This window comes from Beauveria bassiana (assembly GCF_000280675.1).
Source record: "Beauveria bassiana ARSEF 2860 unplaced genomic scaffold BBA_S00011, whole genome shotgun sequence".
Classification (NCBI taxonomy): domain Eukaryota; kingdom Fungi; phylum Ascomycota; class Sordariomycetes; order Hypocreales; family Cordycipitaceae; genus Beauveria; species Beauveria bassiana.
In genome coordinates, this window is record NW_007930846.1 from 194,157 (window position 1) to 215,953 (window position 21,797).

The 21,797-nt window shown below is 52.8% G+C and overlaps 2 protein-coding genes across 2 annotated transcripts; one reads left to right on the plus strand and one right to left on the minus strand.

The window, feature by feature from the left end:
• Nucleotides 1-75: 75 nt before the first annotated feature.
• Nucleotides 76-2,371, plus strand: BBA_04711 (AMP-binding enzyme; the record flags this gene model as incomplete). The annotated part of the gene is made up of 3 exons (XM_008599808.1): nucleotides 76-448; nucleotides 536-1,843; nucleotides 1,920-2,371. 3 exons carry the CDS (start codon nucleotides 76-78, stop codon nucleotides 2,369-2,371), a joined length of 2,133 nt encoding a protein of 710 aa, XP_008598030.1.
• Nucleotides 2,372-4,144: 1,773 nt separating this feature from the next.
• Nucleotides 4,145-14,875, minus strand: BBA_04712 (BRCA1 C Terminus (BRCT) domain containing protein; the record flags this gene model as incomplete). Its single annotated transcript, XM_008599809.1, has 3 exons — nucleotides 4,145-4,259; nucleotides 4,530-5,246; nucleotides 14,865-14,875. 3 exons carry the CDS (start codon nucleotides 14,873-14,875, stop codon nucleotides 4,145-4,147), a joined length of 843 nt encoding a protein of 280 aa, XP_008598031.1.
• Between the last annotated feature and the right edge of the window lie 6,922 nt (nucleotides 14,876-21,797).

Genomic DNA, 21,797 nt, shown 5'->3' on the forward strand with positions numbered 1-21,797 from the left:
GCGCAAAAAAAAAATCAGGACATCCGCTAAAGAGGCAAGGGGGACTGCCGACGCCCGCACCACGCGCCAGGAGAAATGCACATCCAGGACGAGATCCTGCAGGAGAGCCTGCGGCAGCCCGAGGTCTTTTGGGCCCGTCAAGCCGCGCGCCTGCACTGGCACAGGCAGCCCGACGCCACGCTGCGCGCCCTCGACAAGACGCTCGCCGACGGCACGGCGCACGCCTCCTGGGAGTGGTTCCCCGGCGGCGAGCTGTCCACCTGCTACAACTGCGTCGACCGGCACGTGCTCGCGGGCCGCGGCGACAATGTGGCCATTTACTACGACAGCCCCGTTACAAACACCAAGACGCGGTATACCTACAGCCAGCTCCTCCAAGAAGTCGAGACGCTGGCGGGCGCACTCCGCCAGGAAGGCGTGAATAAGGGCGACGTCGTCATGGTGTACAGTGAGTCGCCTTGATATCCGGGGGAGGAGGGGGCTTTACTTTGATCTGGTAGGGAAAAAAAAACTTTTGCTGACCCGCGCGCGGCAGTGCCCATGATTCCCGCCGCCATCATTGGCATCTTGGCGATTAACCGCCTCGGCGCCGTGCACTCGGTCGTCTTTGGCGGCTTCGCGGGCACCGCCCTCGCGCAGCGCATCGACGCCTGCCGGCCGGTACTGCTCCTGACGGCGTCGTGCGGCATCGACGGCGCCAAGCCCCCGATCCCGTACCGGCCGCTCGTGGAAGAGGCCGTCCGCCTCGCCGCGCACAAGCCGCGCCGCACCATCATCTGGCAGCGCGAGGAGCTGCGCTGGGGAAAGACGGACCGCGTGCGCCAGTCGTCGTGGCAAAAGTGGGTGCGCAGCGCAAAGGACCGCGGCGTCAAGGCCGACTGCGTGCCGGTGGGCAGCGGCGATGCCGTGTACGTGATTCACACGTCCGGCACGACGGGCGCGCCCAAGGGCGTGCGCCGCGACGCGGCGGGGCACGCCGTCGGCTTGAATCTCTCCATCGGCTACCTGTTTGGCATCCACGGCCCCGGGGACGTTATATGCACGGCGTCGGATATCGGCTGGGTCGTGGGCCACTCGTACATTGTCTACGCGCCGCTGCTGGCGGGCGCCGCGACGGTGCTCTACGAGGGCAAGCCGGTCGGGACGCCCGACGCCTCGTCGTTTTGGCGCCTCGTCGACGAGTACAAGGTGAATGCGCTGTTCACCGCGCCGACCGCCCTGCGCGCCATCCGCCGCGACGACCCGGACAACAAGTTCCTGACGCAGGCGGGAGAGCGCGACGGCCTGCGCTCGCTCAAAGCGCTGTTCCTCGCGGGCGAGCGCTCCGAGCCCAGCCTCATCTCCATGTACCAGGCGCTGTTTGACAAGTACGCCGCGCCGTCGGGCGCGCACGTCATTGACAACTGGTGGTCGACCGAGGTCGGGTCGCCGATGACGGGCCGCGCACTCGCGCCGCATACCGCGCGACGCGACCGCCAGAGCAGCAGCACCACCGCACCACCTCCCGTGCACCACCCGCCGCCGCCGCCGCCGCCGCCGCCAATCAGGCCAGGCAGCGCCGGCAAGGCCATGCCGGGCTTTGACATTCGTGTCGTCAATGATGACGGCGAGGAGGTGGCGCGCGGGAGCATGGGCAATATTGTACTCGGGATGCCGCTGGCGCCGACGGCGTTTCGCACGCTGTGGGGGGACGAGGCGCGCTACTACAAGAGCTATCTGAAGAGGTTCGACGGCAAGTGGATGGACACGGGCGACGCGGGCATGATTGACGATGAAGGCTACGTGCACGTCATGAGCCGCAACGACGATGTGCTCAACGTCAGCGCCCATCGCCTCTCCAGCGGTATTTGAGCCCCCACAACCCGACTAAACCCAGGATCTTCAAAGAAAAAGAACATGAGCTAACTTGAAGAAAACAGGCGGCATCGAACAAGCCGTGTCGTCGCACCCACTTGTCGCCGAGTGTTGCGTAGTCGGCATCCCCGACGCGCTCAAGGGCCAGCTGCCATTTGCCTTTATCACGCTGTCCGAGTTCGCCGGCGCGGAGCACATGTCCTCGGCGATCCCCTCCGACAAGGTGACGGCCGAGATCCAGTCGCTGGTGCGGACGCAGGTGGGCGCGATTGCGACGCTCGGGGGCATCATCCAGGGCCGGGGCATGATACCCAAGACGCGGTCGGGCAAGACACTGCGGCGGGTGCTGCGGGAGCTGGCGGAGAATGCGGTGCACGGGGAGTTTGAGCGTCCGGTGGCGGTGCCGAGCACGGTCGAGGACGCGGCGGCGGTGGAGGTGGCGAGGGGTAAAGTGAAGGAGTACTTTGAGAGCATGGGGCACAAGCACAAGGCGATTGAGGCCAAGGCGAAGCTGTAGAGATGTTGTGGGGAGAGAGAGAGAGAGAGGAATCAATGTAGAGGATGCTTAGAGGAGATGAAAGGTGGTGGATGAGTTTACAATATTACATGATCAATATTTACAAGTATAGATTTCTCCAACAAGTTGTTATATTAGCCCAATGATGCATTGATCCAAGGGCCAACTTTAAAGCCAGCATCCAACTCCCCTCTACCTCGACCTTGTATTTCCATGCATACCCATACATATTACCCATTCAAACAAACGCTAGTAGGTTGCGGCAAGTCATCCACGCGCGCGCGCGCACAACACCGTTGACCCTGCAGCGGTTACATGTCCCCCCCCCCCCGCCTCTCTTATCTCCATCATGCCGCGACATCGTATTCTCCGACTTGATCATCCTGTTCTACAGCATGTTATTCTGGTTATGGGGGGAGGGGGGGTTAGGCTTATGCAAGGCAAAAAGCAAGGGCGCGCTGCCATTGTTGCTTTGCTTTCGTGCGCTTTGCATCACCTCCCCCCGCAAAAAAAAGCGACCTTGTCTGAGATTTGGAACGAGGCGGCGGCGGCGGCGGCACAGCAGGAGGGTAAAAGTTGTGGAACGAGGCAGTCTTTTCTTCTTCTTCTTTTTTTTTTCCTTTTCTTTTTTTTTTTTCTATACCGCTTCTTCAAATGGGGGCCTTGTTCATTCTCCCACAAAGGGAGAATGAACCGACAAGAATAGAGGCAGTCAAACCAATTACCGTCTAGGCAGCACAGACAGGTATAGAGGAGATTGGCGATGCGGATACTCTAATGATATATTTCATTCATTTTCCCCGCTTGTACTTTGTATCTCGGTTGTTGTTTGAGATGAAGCGGGAGTGACAACAACGAGGCAATCTCAACACGCGGTGTATGCAGTGTGTCGTCCCTCTGTGCAACACACTCTTTTCTTCCTTCCCGCAGGGCACATCCAATCATTTCTATACCGCCCATCTTTTTGTTGACCAAAGATTCCCCTTTCTTGTCTTTTTTTGCCCGCAACAAGCATATACCCGTTTGCCACAAAAAACTCCCACCCCGTCCCAGTGGCGCCTTTTTTTTGTGTCATTTGTCTATTCTTTCCCGCAATTCCTTTCCCTCCATTCTCGTGTGTGTAACGGCGAGGCAAAATCTCTTGAAATGACCAAAGTTATATCACGCGCATTAGCTCCCGCCCGTTCTTATTTTAAAGAACAAGGAGTGAACAGAAAACGCCACGGTGTGACAGTGTGTCTTGCGGCCAGAGGAGGAGGGGGGAGAGGGGGGGGGTTGGTAACCAAGGCAAAAAAAGGCAAATCAATGACGTTGAACAAAAAAGGGTGGTACGTAGAGATGAAGCCTTGTGACGGGTGTAGATTGTATAATGTCCTTTTCATTTGGGGGCCGAATGGTTATTGGTTGGTGGGAAAGCAAGTTCTAGGCCAGGCGTGCGACCTGTTTTTGTGTACCTCTGTTGTGTATCCTTTTGTGTATCCTGTTGTGTACCAGTAGGTACGTGGTTTCTCTCCCCTTGTTCGACGTCGGACAAGGGCGGACTTGCGTGGTCTGGAAGGGGGACAAGGAGTACTGAGTACTCCGTACTGGTACTTTCGATGCTGGTCGAGGGGCGGGGGCGGGTGAAGCGATACAAGGGGAGGGGGTTGGGAGTGAGCGCCATCATTGATCCTTTGTCTGGGGCCATTACGGAAGAAGCAATCTTCTTTTTCCTTGCTTCTCGGTTGTTGTGATGTTGGAGATTGAGGAGCAGGGGGGGGGGGGTTCCCTAAATCAGGCTGGCTTCTTGGAGAGGCTGTAGACGCTCGACTGTCGGTGGGGGGCAATGTCGAGATTTGCAAATCGCGCCTCGGGAAGGCGTCTGCCGACGCGGATGCTTTCAAGAACCCTGAGACATGTTAGTACAATTTATTTTTAGCTTTCTTCTTTTCTTTTTTTTCCCTTTCCCCTCTTGCGTCTGCCTAGCTGAGGGGTGGTTGGATGGATGTTGCTGTTTTTTTTACCCATCATAGACTTGTTTGCATCAAGACATGCAGACGGGCCGTTGTGATGGGCCGGTATTTCTTGATTTTTCTTTTTTCTTTTTGTGTTTTTTTCCTTGAAAAAAACAACAACGGAGGAAATAACACAGGAAAAGAGGAAAAGAAAAAAAACATACCATTCAACGCCAACGTATTTGATACCATTGCCGCCTCGTCTCCGAATCTCGCGGTCCATCTTGGTGCCCGCCAGTCCGCCACCACATCCCGCACTGCTGCTGCCGCTGATACTGCCGCTGATACTGCCTGCTGGACGTCCGAGGACAACGTGCGTGACGTGCCGCCGGGCGAGATGCAGCGCCACGCGTGCGCCATGGGCGGCTAGCAGCGTCTTGAGCTTGTAGTCTGAGACGAGCGGCGCCGTGCTGCCGTTGACGTGGACGACCAGGCCGGCAAAGATGAGGCTCTGGCCGGCGCTCTCTCCATTTCTCCGCGCCACCTCGTCTTTTTTTACCTTTTCTGATGATGCTTCTTCTGCCACCACTGCCAAAGACGACATGGTCTCTTTCATGGAGCCAGGCCTGACCAGCATTTCCATGACGCTCTTTGGTTGTCGTTGCGTGGGTTTACCGTCTTGCGACGCTGGCGGTGGCGGTGGCGGGACGTGGCTTTGTGTCTTTAGCTGCTGGTTGATTTTCAAGGCGCGGGACGCGCGCCACGAGGTTTCGGAGACGCCATCGGTCTCGCGGCGGGATGCCTCGCGGCGCTGGTGGCCGGTCGAGGACGAGTTCCACGGGTCAAAGGGCCGGGGATGGGAGGACGGCGGCGGCTTGGGGAGGGGATTTGTGTACGTCTTCATAGCGGGTTGCACGGCACTTGTCTCCGTTTGGCCTTGTCTGACGGGTGTTGTAGGGTGTGGTGATTCCCGTGTCAAAGAGTGTTTTTTTGCGGCAGAGACAAGAAAGTTGGTTGGTTGGGTTGGGAAAATTCACGGTCGTTGGTTGCCCCGTCGCGCCAACGCGGTGAAGAGTTGACAAGACGCGCTAGGCGATACTGAAGCGTAGGACAAACACATCTCGAGAGTGCCACTTTTCTGAGAAGAAAAAAAAGTCTCTGAAAAACTGTCGGTAATTTTTGAGAGACTCAGATGAGGCTCTTGTTGTTCAATGTTTCAACACTTGTTCAACTGTCGTGCTGCATGGAGTTGTGCGCGTGTCTGTGTCTGTGTGTGTACTGTCCATTTTGGACAGACGCGCCAACCACGCTCTTCTTTGAGACGAGTTGTTGTCATGTTTTTGTGAAAAGTATTTTACACTAAAAAGAAATAGGACGACAAAGACAGAAAAAAAGACAGCAACGTTGTCAATACGGCAACAAATATCCGGTCAATAAGCCGGCAAGTCCAAGCTCTGGCGGGAGGGCCAACAAGGGCCTTTTTCATTCATCTTGCTGTGCCATCTAGTTTCCGGTACTTGGGGAAAAAAAAATTGACACACATTAGGGACTCGAGAATGGTTCGCAGATAGTAAAGCTACTGTACGGAGTAAATGTACAGACATGTACAAGTAAGCTGTCAATTGCTCAAGCGTACAGCGTGTGTACCTGTCAGCTGCAAGATGCCGATTTCATGTAACATGCAAGACTGTACATGAAGTGTGTGCATTTTGCGCACCCCCCCAGTGCCCCTCCATCTCGCTGGACCATGCAGCTCTTCTCACCGGGTTTCAAACGTCAAAGCAAACGTTGACCGATAAGAAATAAAGAGAGAGAGAGCGGTCGTTTGTATCACCAAATTTTGAGTCTTGTTTGTTTGTCTTTCAACAAGTCACGAAAAGGTTGCGCCGGCCGGGGGCTGTCCACGGGAAAAGCCTCAGCCCAGCCTCTCAGCCCCAGCACAAACCCAGCAAACATGACCGCCGTCCTCTCTCTCCCCTTGTAATAACAAAGAGGGGGGGGGGGACTTGGATCTGTGGCCCGTTTGCCCATATTTTATTTTAGCCCGGCACGGAGGGAGGCGGCCGAAATTCGTAGTTTGCAGAAACGGATAGAGTCTTGAGGGCTTAAGCAAAAGATAGGCAAATGAATCAATGAATAAATGTATGAAAATGGTATGATTCGACGTTGCGCATGGTCAATTTCCCATTATCAATATTGAAACCGCAATTGGGTGAGGCGGCAGGGGTCAAAAATGGGGGACAGACTGTGAGTGACTGTACGAGATGCTACACACACACACGCACACACACACGCCCTCGGAGCAAATGCATGACAGTTGCCGACAATGCCTGCAATAATTGCCATCTATCAATGCATCATCATCATCATCATCATTATTATCATGATTATCATCATCATCGTCATCATTACCGTCAGCCCTGAACAGCCCATCTTCAGCACATGTACGTATATACTCCGTAGCAAGCAAAGAGGCGGGGTCTCCGTCCCGGCTGCAACGGCCCGTTATTGCAGAAAAACCGTTCATCTTTCTCGCTCTCTTTCTTTCTTCATCGGGTGTATCTCTATTTTTTTTCTTCTTCTTTCTTTTTTGGTCGGTAATAATGGTCATGATATCATCGCCGACCCCTCTACCCTTGATACTATCTTTTTTTTTTTATTTTTTCAATCAATTGACATGACAAACAAGACAGACACCCCCCTCCATCAACAAATCAGCTCGGATCCTCCCCCCGTTTTCCCGTCCGGAACCAAAGCCGGGCGGATATCTCAGCACACATATTATTATTACTCTGTAATAAACAACCACACCCCATCCGATGTGAAATGGACAAAAACCGACAATGACAAGACTATCCAATCGAGGGCCTGTCAAGTCTGACAATGCTCGCTCATTTCCCACCATTACCATAACTAGTAATAATGTGGTGATATAATCAATAGTATAAAGGCGCTGAAATCTCGGCCGGCTCGTCTATCAGTACCCCGCCGTCTCGGGTGGCTCATTCATTTATCCTGTTGGACCCCCACCACCATTATCATCAACATCATCATCAAGCCTTGTAATAAATGCGTGATTCTGCCCATTATTAGGACTCAGCTGGCCCCCTTCGTCTTGGCCGACCCGGAACGGGTGTGGACATGTGCGGCAATCTCGCCCGACTATCAACTTACACCACGGCCCCCCGGCCCCTCAGAACCACACTTTTAAAAACCCCTGCCTTGTACGGATGTAAATACGTAAATGGGAGTCAGCAGAAATGTCATCTTACACAAGAGCTCCTCTTTTCTTCTCCCGTTGACATTGTTCATAATTTAATCTATACAAGTCCGTATAGCTGTCAAAATCTGTCTCTCAACAATGACTAGGGGTGTCGCTACCCCCTGCCATCGGAACTTGTCCCCCCTCCCCCCAGCAATCGGCTCTGCATGTTCCTGTGCTGCTATTTTTAAAAAAAGAGTACCCTTTAGTACATATGTACATGCTTTATCAAAGAGTTCGTTGAGCCAAGACTTGTACATTGATTATCTATTTGTCACCCTCGTTGTAAGAAAAAGCCCGAGAGGCCGACGGATGTCTGTGTACTTTGTATGCGCGCGCGAGAGCGTTAAACAAAAGCCCACAGCGGGAAAAAGCAAATTGCCCACTCCTCCTCCCCCCTACTAACAATGATTCCCCCAGCCATCAATCTTTCTTTCTTGTCGCCGTTTTTTTTATACGCGATTTTTTTTCTGCTGGGGAAAATGACATCAAATTGGCCGATTGCTGATCTCATCTCACACCTCTTTTGAGTAACAAATTCCCGTCTGGAGCTCTTTATTGACCCCCTCCTTTCAAGATTGCTTGGGCAAACACATACACACAACACGCACACTTTGAACACACATACACACACACACAACACACACACACACACACACACACACACACACATCTTGATATGAATTTACCACGTACTGGTACGTCCAAGCGCCGCCTCACGGGTCTGTGTCAAATTCTCTTTTCCCATTCATTACTCGTGACCGCGCCGCGCCGCGCCGCCGCCGCCGCCGCCCCCCGCCTTTTCATCATAGCGTCTGTTTCACCAACGCCTCTTCTTTCTTTCTTTTTTCCCTTGCCGTGATCGTTCATCTACATGGGCGTAAAAAAAAAAATCTCCAATAACTAGTTTTTTTTTCCTCCCGCTAGCGGGCTTCTCTTCAGCATGTATAACTACTAGGTTCAACTATGAATAAACTCATCAAACGGTCAAAACACCACCCACACAACATGCCATTGTCACCTGCTCATGCACACCATGCCTGCATGACGTGCAAAAAATATCTTGCACCACCCACCTTGTTTCCATTGATCAATCTCTCTTCCTCTACATGATGTGTGACGAGATTTAATCAAAAAATCTAATTATATCTTTTTTTTACGTCTTTTTTTTCCTAAAAGAAAGATTTCAAAGTCGTGGCAACGAGTTGAAAAACAAAACAATATCCACCTCCCTCCCGCCTTTGTCACGACGACGAGTCAAAGCCCATGCATGGTCCTACATATCCACCTACTGATATCCATCAACACGCCGTGCCGCCCCGAGCCCCCGGACCTTTCTCTTTCATTCAGCCCCCCTTGTTGTTGCATGTACGCATCTTTTTCTTTTCTTTTCTTTTCTTTTCTTTTTTTTTTGCCCCAACTAGATAGAATGAAGAAATCAGCCCTGGCTAATTAATCCCCCCATTTGTCATTCTCAAAACTGCCCATGGGGGGGCCGTGGGCTGGGCTGCAGCCTGCCTACCCGTTGGCCCGCCCGCCCGCCCTCCCGCCGCCGCTATCACCCCATGGGCTCGGTCAAGCCAGTCTCTAACAAAATTTCAGCGGAAAGTTCCCTTTTTTTTCAGACTGTCCTTGTCCTTTCCCTATTCGTAGACGGAAATGAAGGAAATGTGAGGAATAAAACTGCTCAATATTAGCCAATCGTTACGTGGGGTGCATCCATCATCTCGCTCATATAATGACCATAATTTAGCCCAATCACCAAAAGAATCCGATTCGTAAATCTAAACGAGAAATTCCTAGCCTTGCCCATTTCATTCATACGCATCTAATATCATCCATACGGAATACTACTTACCCTTCGGCAAAAGGAACCACCCACCAACCACCCCACTGTCGCCGCCGCCACCGAGGCGCTGCAAAAGATCCTACGAAAATCCCCAAGCAATGTCTGCTAATAAGACCATTATTTCTCACTAAATATTCCTTTCTTCCCTTTCCGGCGAAAGCTCATATCTGCCTCGTAGTATACCTTTCCTCGGCTCTTTGATTTTTTTCATTTTTTTTTTTTTCATTGCAGGACCGTTCATGCAACAGCACAAAAGGGGGGTCGTGCAGATTTTCCAACATGACAACGTTATTATTCCGACGTGCTTATTTACCCCGTAGCCCACGTCTTGTACAGCAAGCACCGGCAACGCACGTCCTTTGTTCATAGTTAGACTTTGAGATGGCCGAGTAATCATCTCAGACAAGACATACTAGTTAGGGGACGATGGTATCCGTACCGTTCGGCGTCAGTCTTTCTTACGCACCGTTTCATCTTTCCCCAGCCCGCCGACCATCTTGCCTCACAGCGTTACATCCATCCCATGGGGACGCTGGCCGGAAAAAAAAAAAAACAACGCAGCAGTGACATTCCAATTCCTCTTTTGTGACTTTTTTTTCTTTTCCCTTTTCTTTTTTTTTTCTTTTAACCACCCCCGTCCCAACCTGCCCCCCCCCTCCTGGTTTGGTGGGCTTGCCGCACGGGAAGACTAATGTGCCTCTATGCACACTTGCGGGACTCTGTTACTAGTAGTAACTCCTCTCTCTGCCTCATCTTTGCTTCCTTTTTTCACAAGCTCTTCACAAGCTACTCCGTACATAGTAGTGAGCCTTTTTCCTTGTATCAAATATCCACTACGTAATCGGAAAGCACCGCAACGCCGCATTGCCGTTCTAGTCTAGCTAGCTTCCCTGGATACTAATAGTCAGAGCCTTCGCGGCGGCGGATGCTGAGATGGGCGGCATATGCACACTGGTCTTGTCCGTACGAACGAGCCCCCCACCTGCGTGTCCATCTGCGATCTTTGGAGATGCACCACGCATGTCTCTCTTCTTTTTCTTGCCTATGGTGTTACTGTGCTCTGTACCTGACACAAAAGGAAACTCTGCGGCGCACGCATGCATGCACTGCATCCCGTCTTGTTTCCCTCTTTGCTCACCCTGTCCACACCCCCTCCCCCCCCCCATCTTATAGATTGTTGGGGGCGAAAAATTAAGTCATCTCTTTAAACAAGTTCAACTCGTCAGAAAAGAGGCCGGCACACCTTGTATCGACAACTCAGCCCATAAGATTGACCACCCCTCCATTGGACGTGAACCCTGCACCTCGAAACGGAGGGGTCCTGGTCATCCGTTCAATATCCAGGGCTGAAATGTCACCAAATGTGACCCGTATCAGCATCTCTTGTATGACATCGAGTCAGGTATCTTGTATCTCGTCATGGGACACATTACTTTGAGCAAACAAGAGCTTGTCTGCCGTGCCCAAATCCGAGACTTTTTGTTCCAGTGCGCTGAAAAAAAAAACCGTTTGTCGAAGCGTCGAGGCCCAGCTCCCCCGAGCATCACCTCCCTGTGTGTTTGGACAGAGAGGTCAGCCACATGTGCATGGGCACCATTTCCTATTCTCTTCACACCATTCTGCACAAGTACTATATCATTGATGCTGCACACCCTCCCATGAAGAGCTACATGCAGATACATGCAGATACATGCAGACACGTCGCCAGAACAGCCCATCTGGCTTGGGACGAAGGCCACTAGTTCAACGCACATCCGGGTATGCAAGGGAAAGAGGGGCACAGCCTGCGAAAAGGGCCAGTAGTAGCAACACATCCTTCAGCCTGCGTCTCGCCACACGGGAAGGAGATGGCAGCGCAGCGCGACAATGCACTGCTGCTGCCTGCAACAGGCGGTGAGGGGCATGCACCGAATCCACGGGGGGGAGGGGGGGGGTGTTGCATCGACTTCGCATGTGGTCGCCTTAACGCTGGCTGGTCTGAACCCCAGTCGCCCAGCCTCAAGTAAGACATTCTGGATATCAAAGACGAATCCCGACCACAAGGGCACAAGAGTCAGTCAGAAACATGGCAAACCTACAGCAAAACAATCAAAAAGTGCAGTCTTGCTTGAATGTCAAAAGAAAGCAAATCAAGCTTTGACACAACCTTTTTGATCCGAAAGCTGCTGTAAAGTGGTTCGACCGAGCACTTGACCGATTAGCTTGCTGACGTTTCCACGTCGTGCCGCCTTGCTCCATGGTCCTACGCCGCAAAGAGATAAAAAGGATCATCTGCCATTATGCGAGAAAAACGAAAAAATCAGCCACCGGCCGAGTAGCTACATAGGTGTCATTGACAGACTATCTTTCGGAGTGGCGGAGATCTTACCAAGGTCATTAAATAGTATTTATCTTGCGGCCGCCTCGAATTTGCAAACCCCACGCCCCAGACCCTCCCTGGTTTGCCAGAGATTTGGGAGGTGGGTGGTCTTTGCTTTCGGCTCAACCATGTCGTTCGCTGGACTAGTTAGCTTGCCTGGCCGAGGCCGAAGGGCGAGAATGAAATCCCACCTGTTCTTTTTTTCCTCTTGTGAGAAGACTCAGGGCAAAGGCGACAAAAGCCCTTCTCACACACTCTCTCTCTGCTGCTCGGTGAGGCGAAGAAAATGTTTCTTGATCCCTTAGAGAAAAAAAGGACAGCTGCTCGATAAAGGGAAGATCCGGCACAGCTGCGCGCGCATACTTTGTGCATAAAAAGCCACCGATGGAGTGGCTCAGCCTGAGCCAGCGCAGCAAGGTGGCACGGGAATCGCTTTGCTTGCATTACTCCAGTATGCAAACTGCACATGTGGCAACCCGCGGAAGCACGCGTGCAGAACCGGCCTCCTAGACTGTTATAGTCGATCCAACTATAAAACGACGGCCAGTTGGGCTACCATCCACATCCAGCCATCAATCAGATGGACCCGTCCTTGTCGCTCGCAGAATCTCGCGTTACCCAATGCAATATTCCCAAAATTGGCGAAAAGTGAATTGATAGCAAACTTCCGGGCCACAAGTTCCGATCAAGTTTGTGCATACGACTGCGCCGCCCCTTCACTGCCTGTGCTATCGTGCGTGCCCTTTTGTCAGGGCATGTGGTTGGTTGGGCAGGGCATAATCATCAGTTCGGCGTGGGGTAGTCAGTTTTCCAGCCTTGCTTCTCTTTGGCTTAAATCCATACCAGTAGCACCACTTGCACCACTTGCACCAGTAGCTAGCTTGTTGCTTGCCTCGCGCCGAGCCATACAGACGCTATTGTTTCTGGCAAAGAGCCAGGTGCGGGCGGGCTTGGCCAACGCACAATTTTTCTCAAGCTAATAACTTAAACCCTGGTTCACCCACAAGACCCAGCCCTCGTCGCACAACCAAGGTCCTGTGCCACGCCCCCCCGAATAGACGCTAAGTACTCAGTACCGAGTATGGATAGACGAGACAATCAATCCCATCCATCAGCATAAATGACCAGCCTTTTTCGCCTCACTTCAAGTTGCCTCTCCAACATGGGGGGTCATGACCGGCAGAGGCTTTGATCTAATGCATGTAGCGGTATAGGCACAATGCCCTTGTGCGTCTGTAGATCCGCCAGGCATTTGTGCATAAGCAAGAGCATCGTTATCGAGACCTGAATCGCAAGCAGATCCGAGCAACGCTCACTTCAGCTGCAACAGCATAATAATCCTCGGGCTGTTAGTCAATCGCTTAAATGATCCCAGCAATAATAATGCGCTGTCAGTTCATCACGGGCCTGGTCTATGCCCACGCCCCTGTCAATATCCGAATCCTTCCAACCCTCACACCTTGAATCGTACTGAGTAAACTTAGGCAGTCGTTCGCTCCCCCGACAAAACACACCTGGAAAGACGGCCCAAAATTTGAGCCAAGTGGAGGAGAGCGGCCTGGGCTTTTGCCCATCGGCCTTCGCAGTGCTGGTCCGCCCGCATCTTATCCAATTGAGGTTGTAGTGGCGGACATTGCCAGTGTGCCAGAACAACGTGGAAAGCCCTCATTGGACTACTGGTGGTCAGCTCCCAACCCCTGTCCCGACCGACGCCACTTTGTTGTGGATGGACAAGGAAGAAGAAAAGGCGAGAATCCACCACAGCAAGGCTACTCTGCGGACGAGTATAATTCTTCGTGGCAACACGGCGCGCCGTATTGAGTCTTGACTCTTGACTCAGTTAGCTGTAGCTCCTTCGATCCGGCCTGGATAGTTTTGCCATCGCATTCGCCAACTCTGGAAAGCTTGAGTGCTATCCCGGTTGCTAGCTCGCTCAATGTAGTTGGCGGCTTGTGAGACACCATAGCATTTTATATGTCTGGCATCTCGAATCGAACACAAGCAGCAGCGTTGTAATTCAACAAGCACTTTGCTTGTTCCTGCAGCTCGGTCACCTGTGGACATGTTAATCGGTTCCGGTGACACGCAAGAACTTTTGTCAAGGTCTTGCGAGCGGCTAGAGAGAAAACAGCAGTAAGCTGTAGGCCCAAAGACCCTGGCGTAGACGATCGCTGCCAAACCCTGTAGCCACGGGCCAGAGTCACCCATCGGCTCTGCAGCCTTGGATGGGGTTACGCGGGAAGACTAATGTATGCACGGAAAACGGAGCGCGGGCTGGCGAAACCACGACGGAGCCATCCACCGAGAATGCCATCGATGCTCCTCCCACATGGGCGCCGAGCTTCTGCTTACCCCCTCCTTCGTCCCACAGGCGCGGCAGGTATTATGCAGCCAGAAATAGCGTCGCAGTAGCAACAACCCCCGATATTCCTATATCGCACTGCTGGCTGGATTCAGAGCATAGTGGCATGATGCGACCGTCTTACTGATACTGTCGGGAAGGCCTTGAGCCGATTTTGGCTTTGGCTTTCTGTCTTGTCATGACAAAATTACACTGATAACCCGGTTTTCAAACGGCGAAACATGTCGTCGTCACACTAACTGGCTGCTCTGAGACCTACATAGCCGCTGCGCATGTCATGCAAGTGCTCAATCGGCCAATCGCCCCCCGACTAGTTGGCTGCAGGGACTGGCCGCTGTCAAAACGCAGCTTGCCACATGTGTAGTGGCTGTTATCACACCTTGACGTAGATACCTGACAGCTATGCAGTCAGCAATTATGCATGGGAGGGGCGCGATTTATCGTGCATTGCATTGGTTAGGCTGCGGTCGCGGCGTCGGCTTGCAACGGCATCGGCCGAGTCGTGGATTAATCCGCCCAAGTTCCCAGTCTAGTTGTAGTTATCAGCGCCATCGATATTCCTATGCGGAACGCCGCCGCATCAAACCTGGCAATAAGAAATAATTTACCAGCTCCTTGTATTGTCAGAGAAAGGTGTTGCTGGAAGGCTGGCCCCGAGGTCCACATGGGTCAGCCCAAGCAGATTATGTACAAGATCCGGCGGTGCTCCTCTTGATGATGTGCATACGTGGATAGCATCTTGTGTCCAGATCGGTTCCATGGGGTGTACTTTGATCTGGGGCGTACCAGACGGACACTGGCCGAAAGTGCGTTTTCGTAAAAGGCGAAGGAAAATGTAGACTCTGCGCACAAATCGTCGGCGACGATGCTTCAGGGCAGAATCGATTGTCGACAGCAACAGCCTTTGTCGGAGTCGCATGGCTGGCTGATATTGAAGCAAAATAAAATGATAGTACCCACTGAGGCGTTGGGGAGGTGGGGAGAGAATGGAGGAGGCATTCAAAACGCCCCAATCCCATGTGCGCTGTGCCATCGAGAAGGGTGTGGAGGAGAAAAGATGAAGGATACGAGGTCTGGCCATGTCCAACACAGCTGCGAAGGAAGATGTAAAGTTTAGAAGGATGGGGGCGAAACGAGGGTACGTGGAGAGCTCTGCCACGCTGCCAGCATAGTGTCTCGGAAGGACGCAAGGTGTGGTGCATTCTGGTCGTGTATCGAGTCGGTAATGCACAGCCTTGGTTCAGGGTACCGCAATGCAGCCCAAGCGCTTCTAAATCCAAATGAAAACCGAGACTGGTTGGCTACCGGCCGCTGGCAAGCTGGTCTGACAGCGGTCGGAGTCGGAATCTTGCATTGACCGTGGGCAGCTTGGCGGGGCTATCTGCGCGCCCGTTTTGCTGCAGGTTGGGGGCGCTGACTGTGGCAGGCCGGGATTTCAAGCTTTCGGAGTACATGACGCACTCTAGCCGCTGAGCCGTTCCTTCTGAAGATATGCACGGAGTCGATGAGGTAGGACGCACAAAGAGGCAGTCAAGCAGTGGAACGGCAGAAGCGCATGGCTTGATGGTGGCAAGCCCAGCAGCATCCCAGGAAACAGCCTCGTGCTGACGCTGGATCCGGTATCGTCAGAGGTGCAGTTTCTACTGATAGTATTAGGGTAAGTGGCGCTGGTGCGAGGGACTTGTTCGTGGCGAGCGGCTGGGATGGTGCAAGATCGAGCGTGTGGGGACGGTATCACGGGGGGTGTAGCCACCGAGATGCTGTCAAATGCTGGTCGTGCTAGTATTTTGCCCATGTTGTGAATAAGGCAATCAATTGATGGGGTTCGAGACGGTCGGGACTGAAACAGCCGCAGAGAGCCCATGGAGGCCATGCTGCCCATGGCTGGTCGTATTCGTCAATACGAACAGCATTGCGGATGTTGTTGACAATGAAGAGTAATAAGCTGGGTGGCTGGGGCCAAGGATCAAGATGGTCAGCAACAGATTAGCGTGGTTAGCCTGTTACAGGGTTTGTGGCTGGTGGAGGATGGTGATGGTGTACTTGTAATAATAGCAGTTACATGGACCAGTGTCAGCCGGCTCAAAGCATCATGGGCGCGGGCGAATTGCTATGCGCCGCTATTCCCATGCCGAGTGACCCGACGCTGGTAATGCACTGAGCAATGGCTGGAGCTTGACGTGATTGTGCAAGATGCTGCTGGCATGTATTGGCGATGCAGCGGCGGAGCAAACGAGGGCGTGGTTGAAGGAGGTGGTATCTGGCTAAGATGTTGGGAAAGAGCTTTTGAGGCAGCCCAAGCCTTGGCGGGGTCATTTCCCGAACAAGATGGTTGTGTGGACCGCGATATTGCGAGAGGCGAAGTCGACAATTAATTGATGTGGTGGTGTGTTTTCTTTGACTTTGTGTTGGGATATTCTTGACGGTTGTGGGGGCAGTGTTTTATGCCCAGAGCCAATGCGGACCGGCCGAGATCGAAAATTTTCAGCGCCGAGAAGGATTGTAAAGCGACAGGAAATAGAAGATGCTACAGAAGATGGAGGACAATTCGATGTGCAAGACTCTAGGGTGGGTAAAAGCGAACATGTAAAGCTGTGATGGCAGGCACGATTGATGCAAGCGAGACGGGAGAATGTGGGCTGGCGCCGGACGGAGTCAAGACGCTGGCAAACGGGAATACCTTGGGCGCTACGCGAGACACCTATACCTACCTAGGTACCTAAGATCTCAAGGTGGAAGCTCTTCAGTGAGGGGGCGCCCTATAACGGACCCCTTCAGCGGTGTGAGCCTGGTAAGGTACCCAACTCTGGATGCCGAGGGCTGAACAGCGCCCCAAAGCCCACCAAGAGCCAGCTATCCGCACCTGAGATAACTACGTGCTCCGTACCTGGGTACTTAGGTACGAAGCGCTGTGCTTGTAGAGCCGGCGGCTGCCCCACTTGCCAGCTGGCGACGGCCGCTGACAGGTTCAACGCGTTGCCACTCAACTCAAACTGCTGGTGGGGTCGTCCATCATCACCCGCGCTCGTTAATGGAGTAACTTGATCATTTATGACGCTTGGCATGGACCAGTCTGTGGTGATTATGAGGTGCTGGGCTGGCTGGGCGCTCGCCATTCCCTGCGCAAGTTGTTGCCGTTGTTCATACTGAGTGTGTGACGGGCCAAGTTGGGCAAGGACTGTGGTTGTTGCTGGTGTTGCTGGTGGTGGCTGCCACAGTTCGTTGGTAACCAGCCATAGGGCTCCATGGCGGCTCCGCTGTGATGTGGTTTGATGCCTATGGCCAGCCCAGCCACTTGATCATTGGCCAAATTCTATCTGTGTCAGGCCAAATTTATTGGACAATCAATTCCTTTGCTAATTGATTGAGTATTCCTCTTCTTCCCAAAGCTTGCGATGATTGATTGCTCTGATTGGTGGCTGGGAAAAGCCCTCGTGGCATTTGTGCGTTGCGGGCGAACCAACGGCTGCGTGGGCGGTCTGCACTGATGCTGTGCTGCTGGGGGTCCCATCTGACCCCTCGCTGCCAGTCTTCGATAAGCCAGATTTGACAGGGCAGGCGAGCCTGCATCAATGCACGCTTGATGCCAATGCCATGCACAATTCCCTAGTAAGGAAAGTAAAAATCATAGAAAAAAGCAACAGTCGGATGCAGGTCGATCTGGGCCCCAAGATATTTTTGGGAACCTAGCCGGCGCTATCGGGGCCCGCTAGCACGACTTGGAAACGGGCTGGCTGGGGACAGGTGAGACAGCGTGCGAGGCTGGCTGGCTCTTTTCGGCGCTGGCTAGCAAAACTTTGCCTGCCCAACTTCTGGCCATGGACCATGGTTCACAGGGGGGGCGGGTGGTCTAGGACAAGGGCACGAGGCGGCACAGAGATTGATCACGGACGGTGTAGGAGGGGGAAGGGGGAGGGGGAGGGGGGTCAACCGGCAAAAGATGCAACAATCCTGGAAACTTGCGAAATGGAATTGAAATGCCGTTCCGCCAATCTATTCGGCAGTCTGGGAAGGAGAAAGAGAGAGAGAGAGAAGACGGAAAGTTTGCTCGTCAATGCCGCGGGTGCCCAAGCTGATAGAGTAGTTAGTTATTACTTGGGTGGGAATAGGAGGAATGGGCTATGCGCTGGCGATTGCGGGCCTCGTTCCCGCGTCGCCATGAAACCCAGCGCTCGCTCCAGCTCCCCAGCTTTACTCGCCATCTTCCCTAGGGACAGGGAAAGCCCTTGGAAGTTTGCGGTGTAGCGACGGGATTGGTCACTGTCAGCTGATCCCCAGAGTGAAGAAGGAGGGCAAAGAACCTTGGGCTCCATATATACATTTGAGGTAAACATCTAATCGCTTAAGCTCCTGTTCCTGGCTAGAAATCCAACAGCAGCTTAGCTTTGATGCAACGCGCGCGTCATTTTCGGGGCCAAGAAGCATCAAGTTCGCATGAGAGCAGGCGAATGCAACGAACAGGGCCTGGGGGATAACGTTGGAAACAGAGGACCCTGGCGAGGCAAAAAAAAAAAGAATGCCGGCCGGCCGGCGTCGAGACGTACCAGGGGTTCAGTGTACATACGAGTGGAAAAAGGAACTGCTTTTCCGGCCCCGGCCCCGGCCACCCAAGCATAAATCGAGAAAAGTAAATCATGGCCATTACAACGCCCGAGACACGCAGCGAGAAAAACGAAGACGGCAACAGGATACTGAATACGTAGGCATCATGGACAAGCTGGGATGAAAGAGCGGCCCGGGGGGCTGGGCTTGGCTCTCACCCAAGCTTGCTTGGCTTTGAATCAATATATGATGATTGGGAGATAAAAGAGGGCTCTGACCTCTCCCGTGCAACTGTGATGCCCTGGTCAACCAACCCCCAGGGAGGCACCATGCTATATTTGAACTACAAAGTACGGAGTAGTCATTTTGAGACTAGGTACGGATTGCGAATACCAAAGGCTTGTTTCTGGTCTATCAGAAACTGAACCGGATATACTGATAGCGGTCCTTGTAAAGAGGACCCTGGTATTGCACCACAATCTTGTTTTATGCAAGACACGGAGCATTGCAGCGGCATTGACATCTGTCGTCTTGGCTCCGAGAAGCATTGAAAGATGCTCCAGAGGCTTGGCCAACACGCCCTTGTGTGGGAGCGCGCGATGACGCCCCTCTCCACATGGCCGCCTCCACCGGCGGCCAACTAGCCATCATGCTACAACTGAATGCTCGAGATTCACTGGCTGTTAGCTAGTTTGGCTAACAAAGCGGCCCAGCTTTGTTGTCGGAGACGAAAAGGCTAACTAGCTAGCTCGTCGTTGCTGACCACGGGGCAACCCACCCAAGGGCCCGGCAGCGCCAACTGGATTGGTCCCCGTATCGGAGCTAGGGCTGTTTTTACTTTTCTTCTTTCATGGTTGTTGGGCGGTGACTGGAGCTTGAATCGATTGCCGGGCTGAATTAGCGAAGATGGAAGCATGATGGGCTGTTTTGCTTGATCGAGAAAGAACAATTGGGTTCACGATGGGGCACACACATTAACCTAGAACCGTTTAACCGACCCAATGAGAAGCTATTTGAATGAGAAATGCGGCGGGCGGAATGGGCTATAGCCGTTCATTTCAGGCGTCATTGGTACGACTCTTGTGTGTATTATATAGCGACTGACACATTCACCCACACTTTTCTTTTACAAGGCGGGACAGGGAACGGGCGACACAACACACGCACACGCGCGCGAGGGCCGATAGCAGTAGAGTGCGGGCTGCGATTCGCCAACCCTGTCGAGCTCCATCCGGAGCCAACTGGCGACGGGGCTGGGACGGCAGAGGACGGCAAATGACAAAAAAAAAAAAGCTGGTGATTTGAGAAGGAGAAACGGATACGAGATAAGAAAGCTACAGGGTGCGAAATGGGCAACTAGAGATGGCTGCTATATCGGGAGAGAGACGATGCTATTGAACGGCCGACGACAAGCACGATCCGAATCGTGCAGGAAAAAAAAAGAGGGATAAATAATGAACAAGGAAGGGCTATAAATCATTAGGGCAGATGGTTGACCGACTGACTTGGTGGAAGCTGAGAGGTCAGCAGCTACGGGGACAAGAGGAGAGATGAGGACATGGGGGGGGGGGGGGAGGCCCGGGAGGGGGGTGAAGCGGCTGGTGTGGAATGTCTCTGCTGGGTGCTGAGGAGAGAGAAAGGCGGACGGGAGCTGTGGCACAGAGTTTAAGGGGGGGGGGGGTTGATGGTAGGCCATCGCCCACTAGCATCTGGTGTTACCAAAAAAAAGAAGAGGCAGGGAAAAAAAAGAAGATGGAAGATGTGTTGGCAGTGAAATTCAAAACATTATAGGACTATTAGTAGAGGCGCAGGCAAGAGGGGAAAAAAAAAAGGAAAAGCTGGCTCATGTCTCGACAACATGGCTCATGATTGTGCATCCTGAGTATACAAGTGCTGGCGGGCGAATGCTTGCGGGCAAAGAGGCAAGCGGCCCAGGGCTGCCCCAAGCTTCTGTTGAGGACAACACAACACGACACGACACGACACGACACAAGACAAGAGTTGAGTGAGTGAGTGAGTTGACGCCCGCTTGGTCCACTCAGAGTGCTCGTCCTCGTCGGCCTGTGTGCTGGCCCGTCATTCAGGGCTGAGGTATAACAGCTTGAAGAGGGGTGAGATTGGGTGAGATGGGGGGGAGAAGTAGAGGGCGGATCTGGCAGGAGCGGCTTTGGCTTGCTGTAGGTACCGTGCAGCGGATCTTGTACTGGAGTGTAGCAGCAAAGAAACTTCGTGGACTTGATATATAATTATACCAGATATTTCACGGGAAATGCCTTGGCCTATAATTCGCTGACAAATTACACCGGCCAAGAATGCAATGAAAAAATATACCCGATATTCACGAACAAAATACACTGGGAATTCACTGACAATTATACCAGCAAAGAATTCACCAGCACAAAGACGGCACTCGCTGGAGACGCCACTGTACTTTGAAGGAGTATTACCAGTACCTAGGTACCTTAGGTACTCAGTATACGTAGGTAGTGCTGGGCAAATGTCTCTGCAGCCCCAGCTCATCACTCCCTCGACTATTTTTTTTTCTTTTGCCTCGATTCCCCTGCAGCGGCAGCAACAGATTCAAGACCCCAGAGACGGTTTCTTTGGATATAAATAAATCTTCTTTGAATACAGATAAGAAACACAACCGGCCAAAAGAATGGGAACAAAAAGGACATCTCGTCTGCCCACCGCTTGACCCAAGCTGGTAAAACTTGGACCCAAGACCAGCAAGGTCCCTTGGTCCCCTGTCTGTCACTAACCGGACCCTACGGCTAGCTCATCTTTTTTCAATTTACTTGCTCGCCTTTTTTTTTACCTGTGAATTGTCCCCAGTCCTTCCCCCCAGTCCACCATCTTGACCACCCCTCCCCTTCAGAAGCAAAGGCCCCCCCCCCCTCCCCTCTCAGGCTCCTCTCCGTGGCCCAACTCCTCCCGATGGGCGCCAAAAAAAAAAGAGAGGGATAAATAAAAAATCAATGTTCGGACAGGGGACCGAGTAAACGGCGCCTTTTCTTGCTCTCTATGGAGTACCAGTACGGAGTACGCTCGACAAACGGACAGCATCTTGTTCCTGCTGATACACCCCCCCTCTCACAAAAAAACCCCCATGAACGCC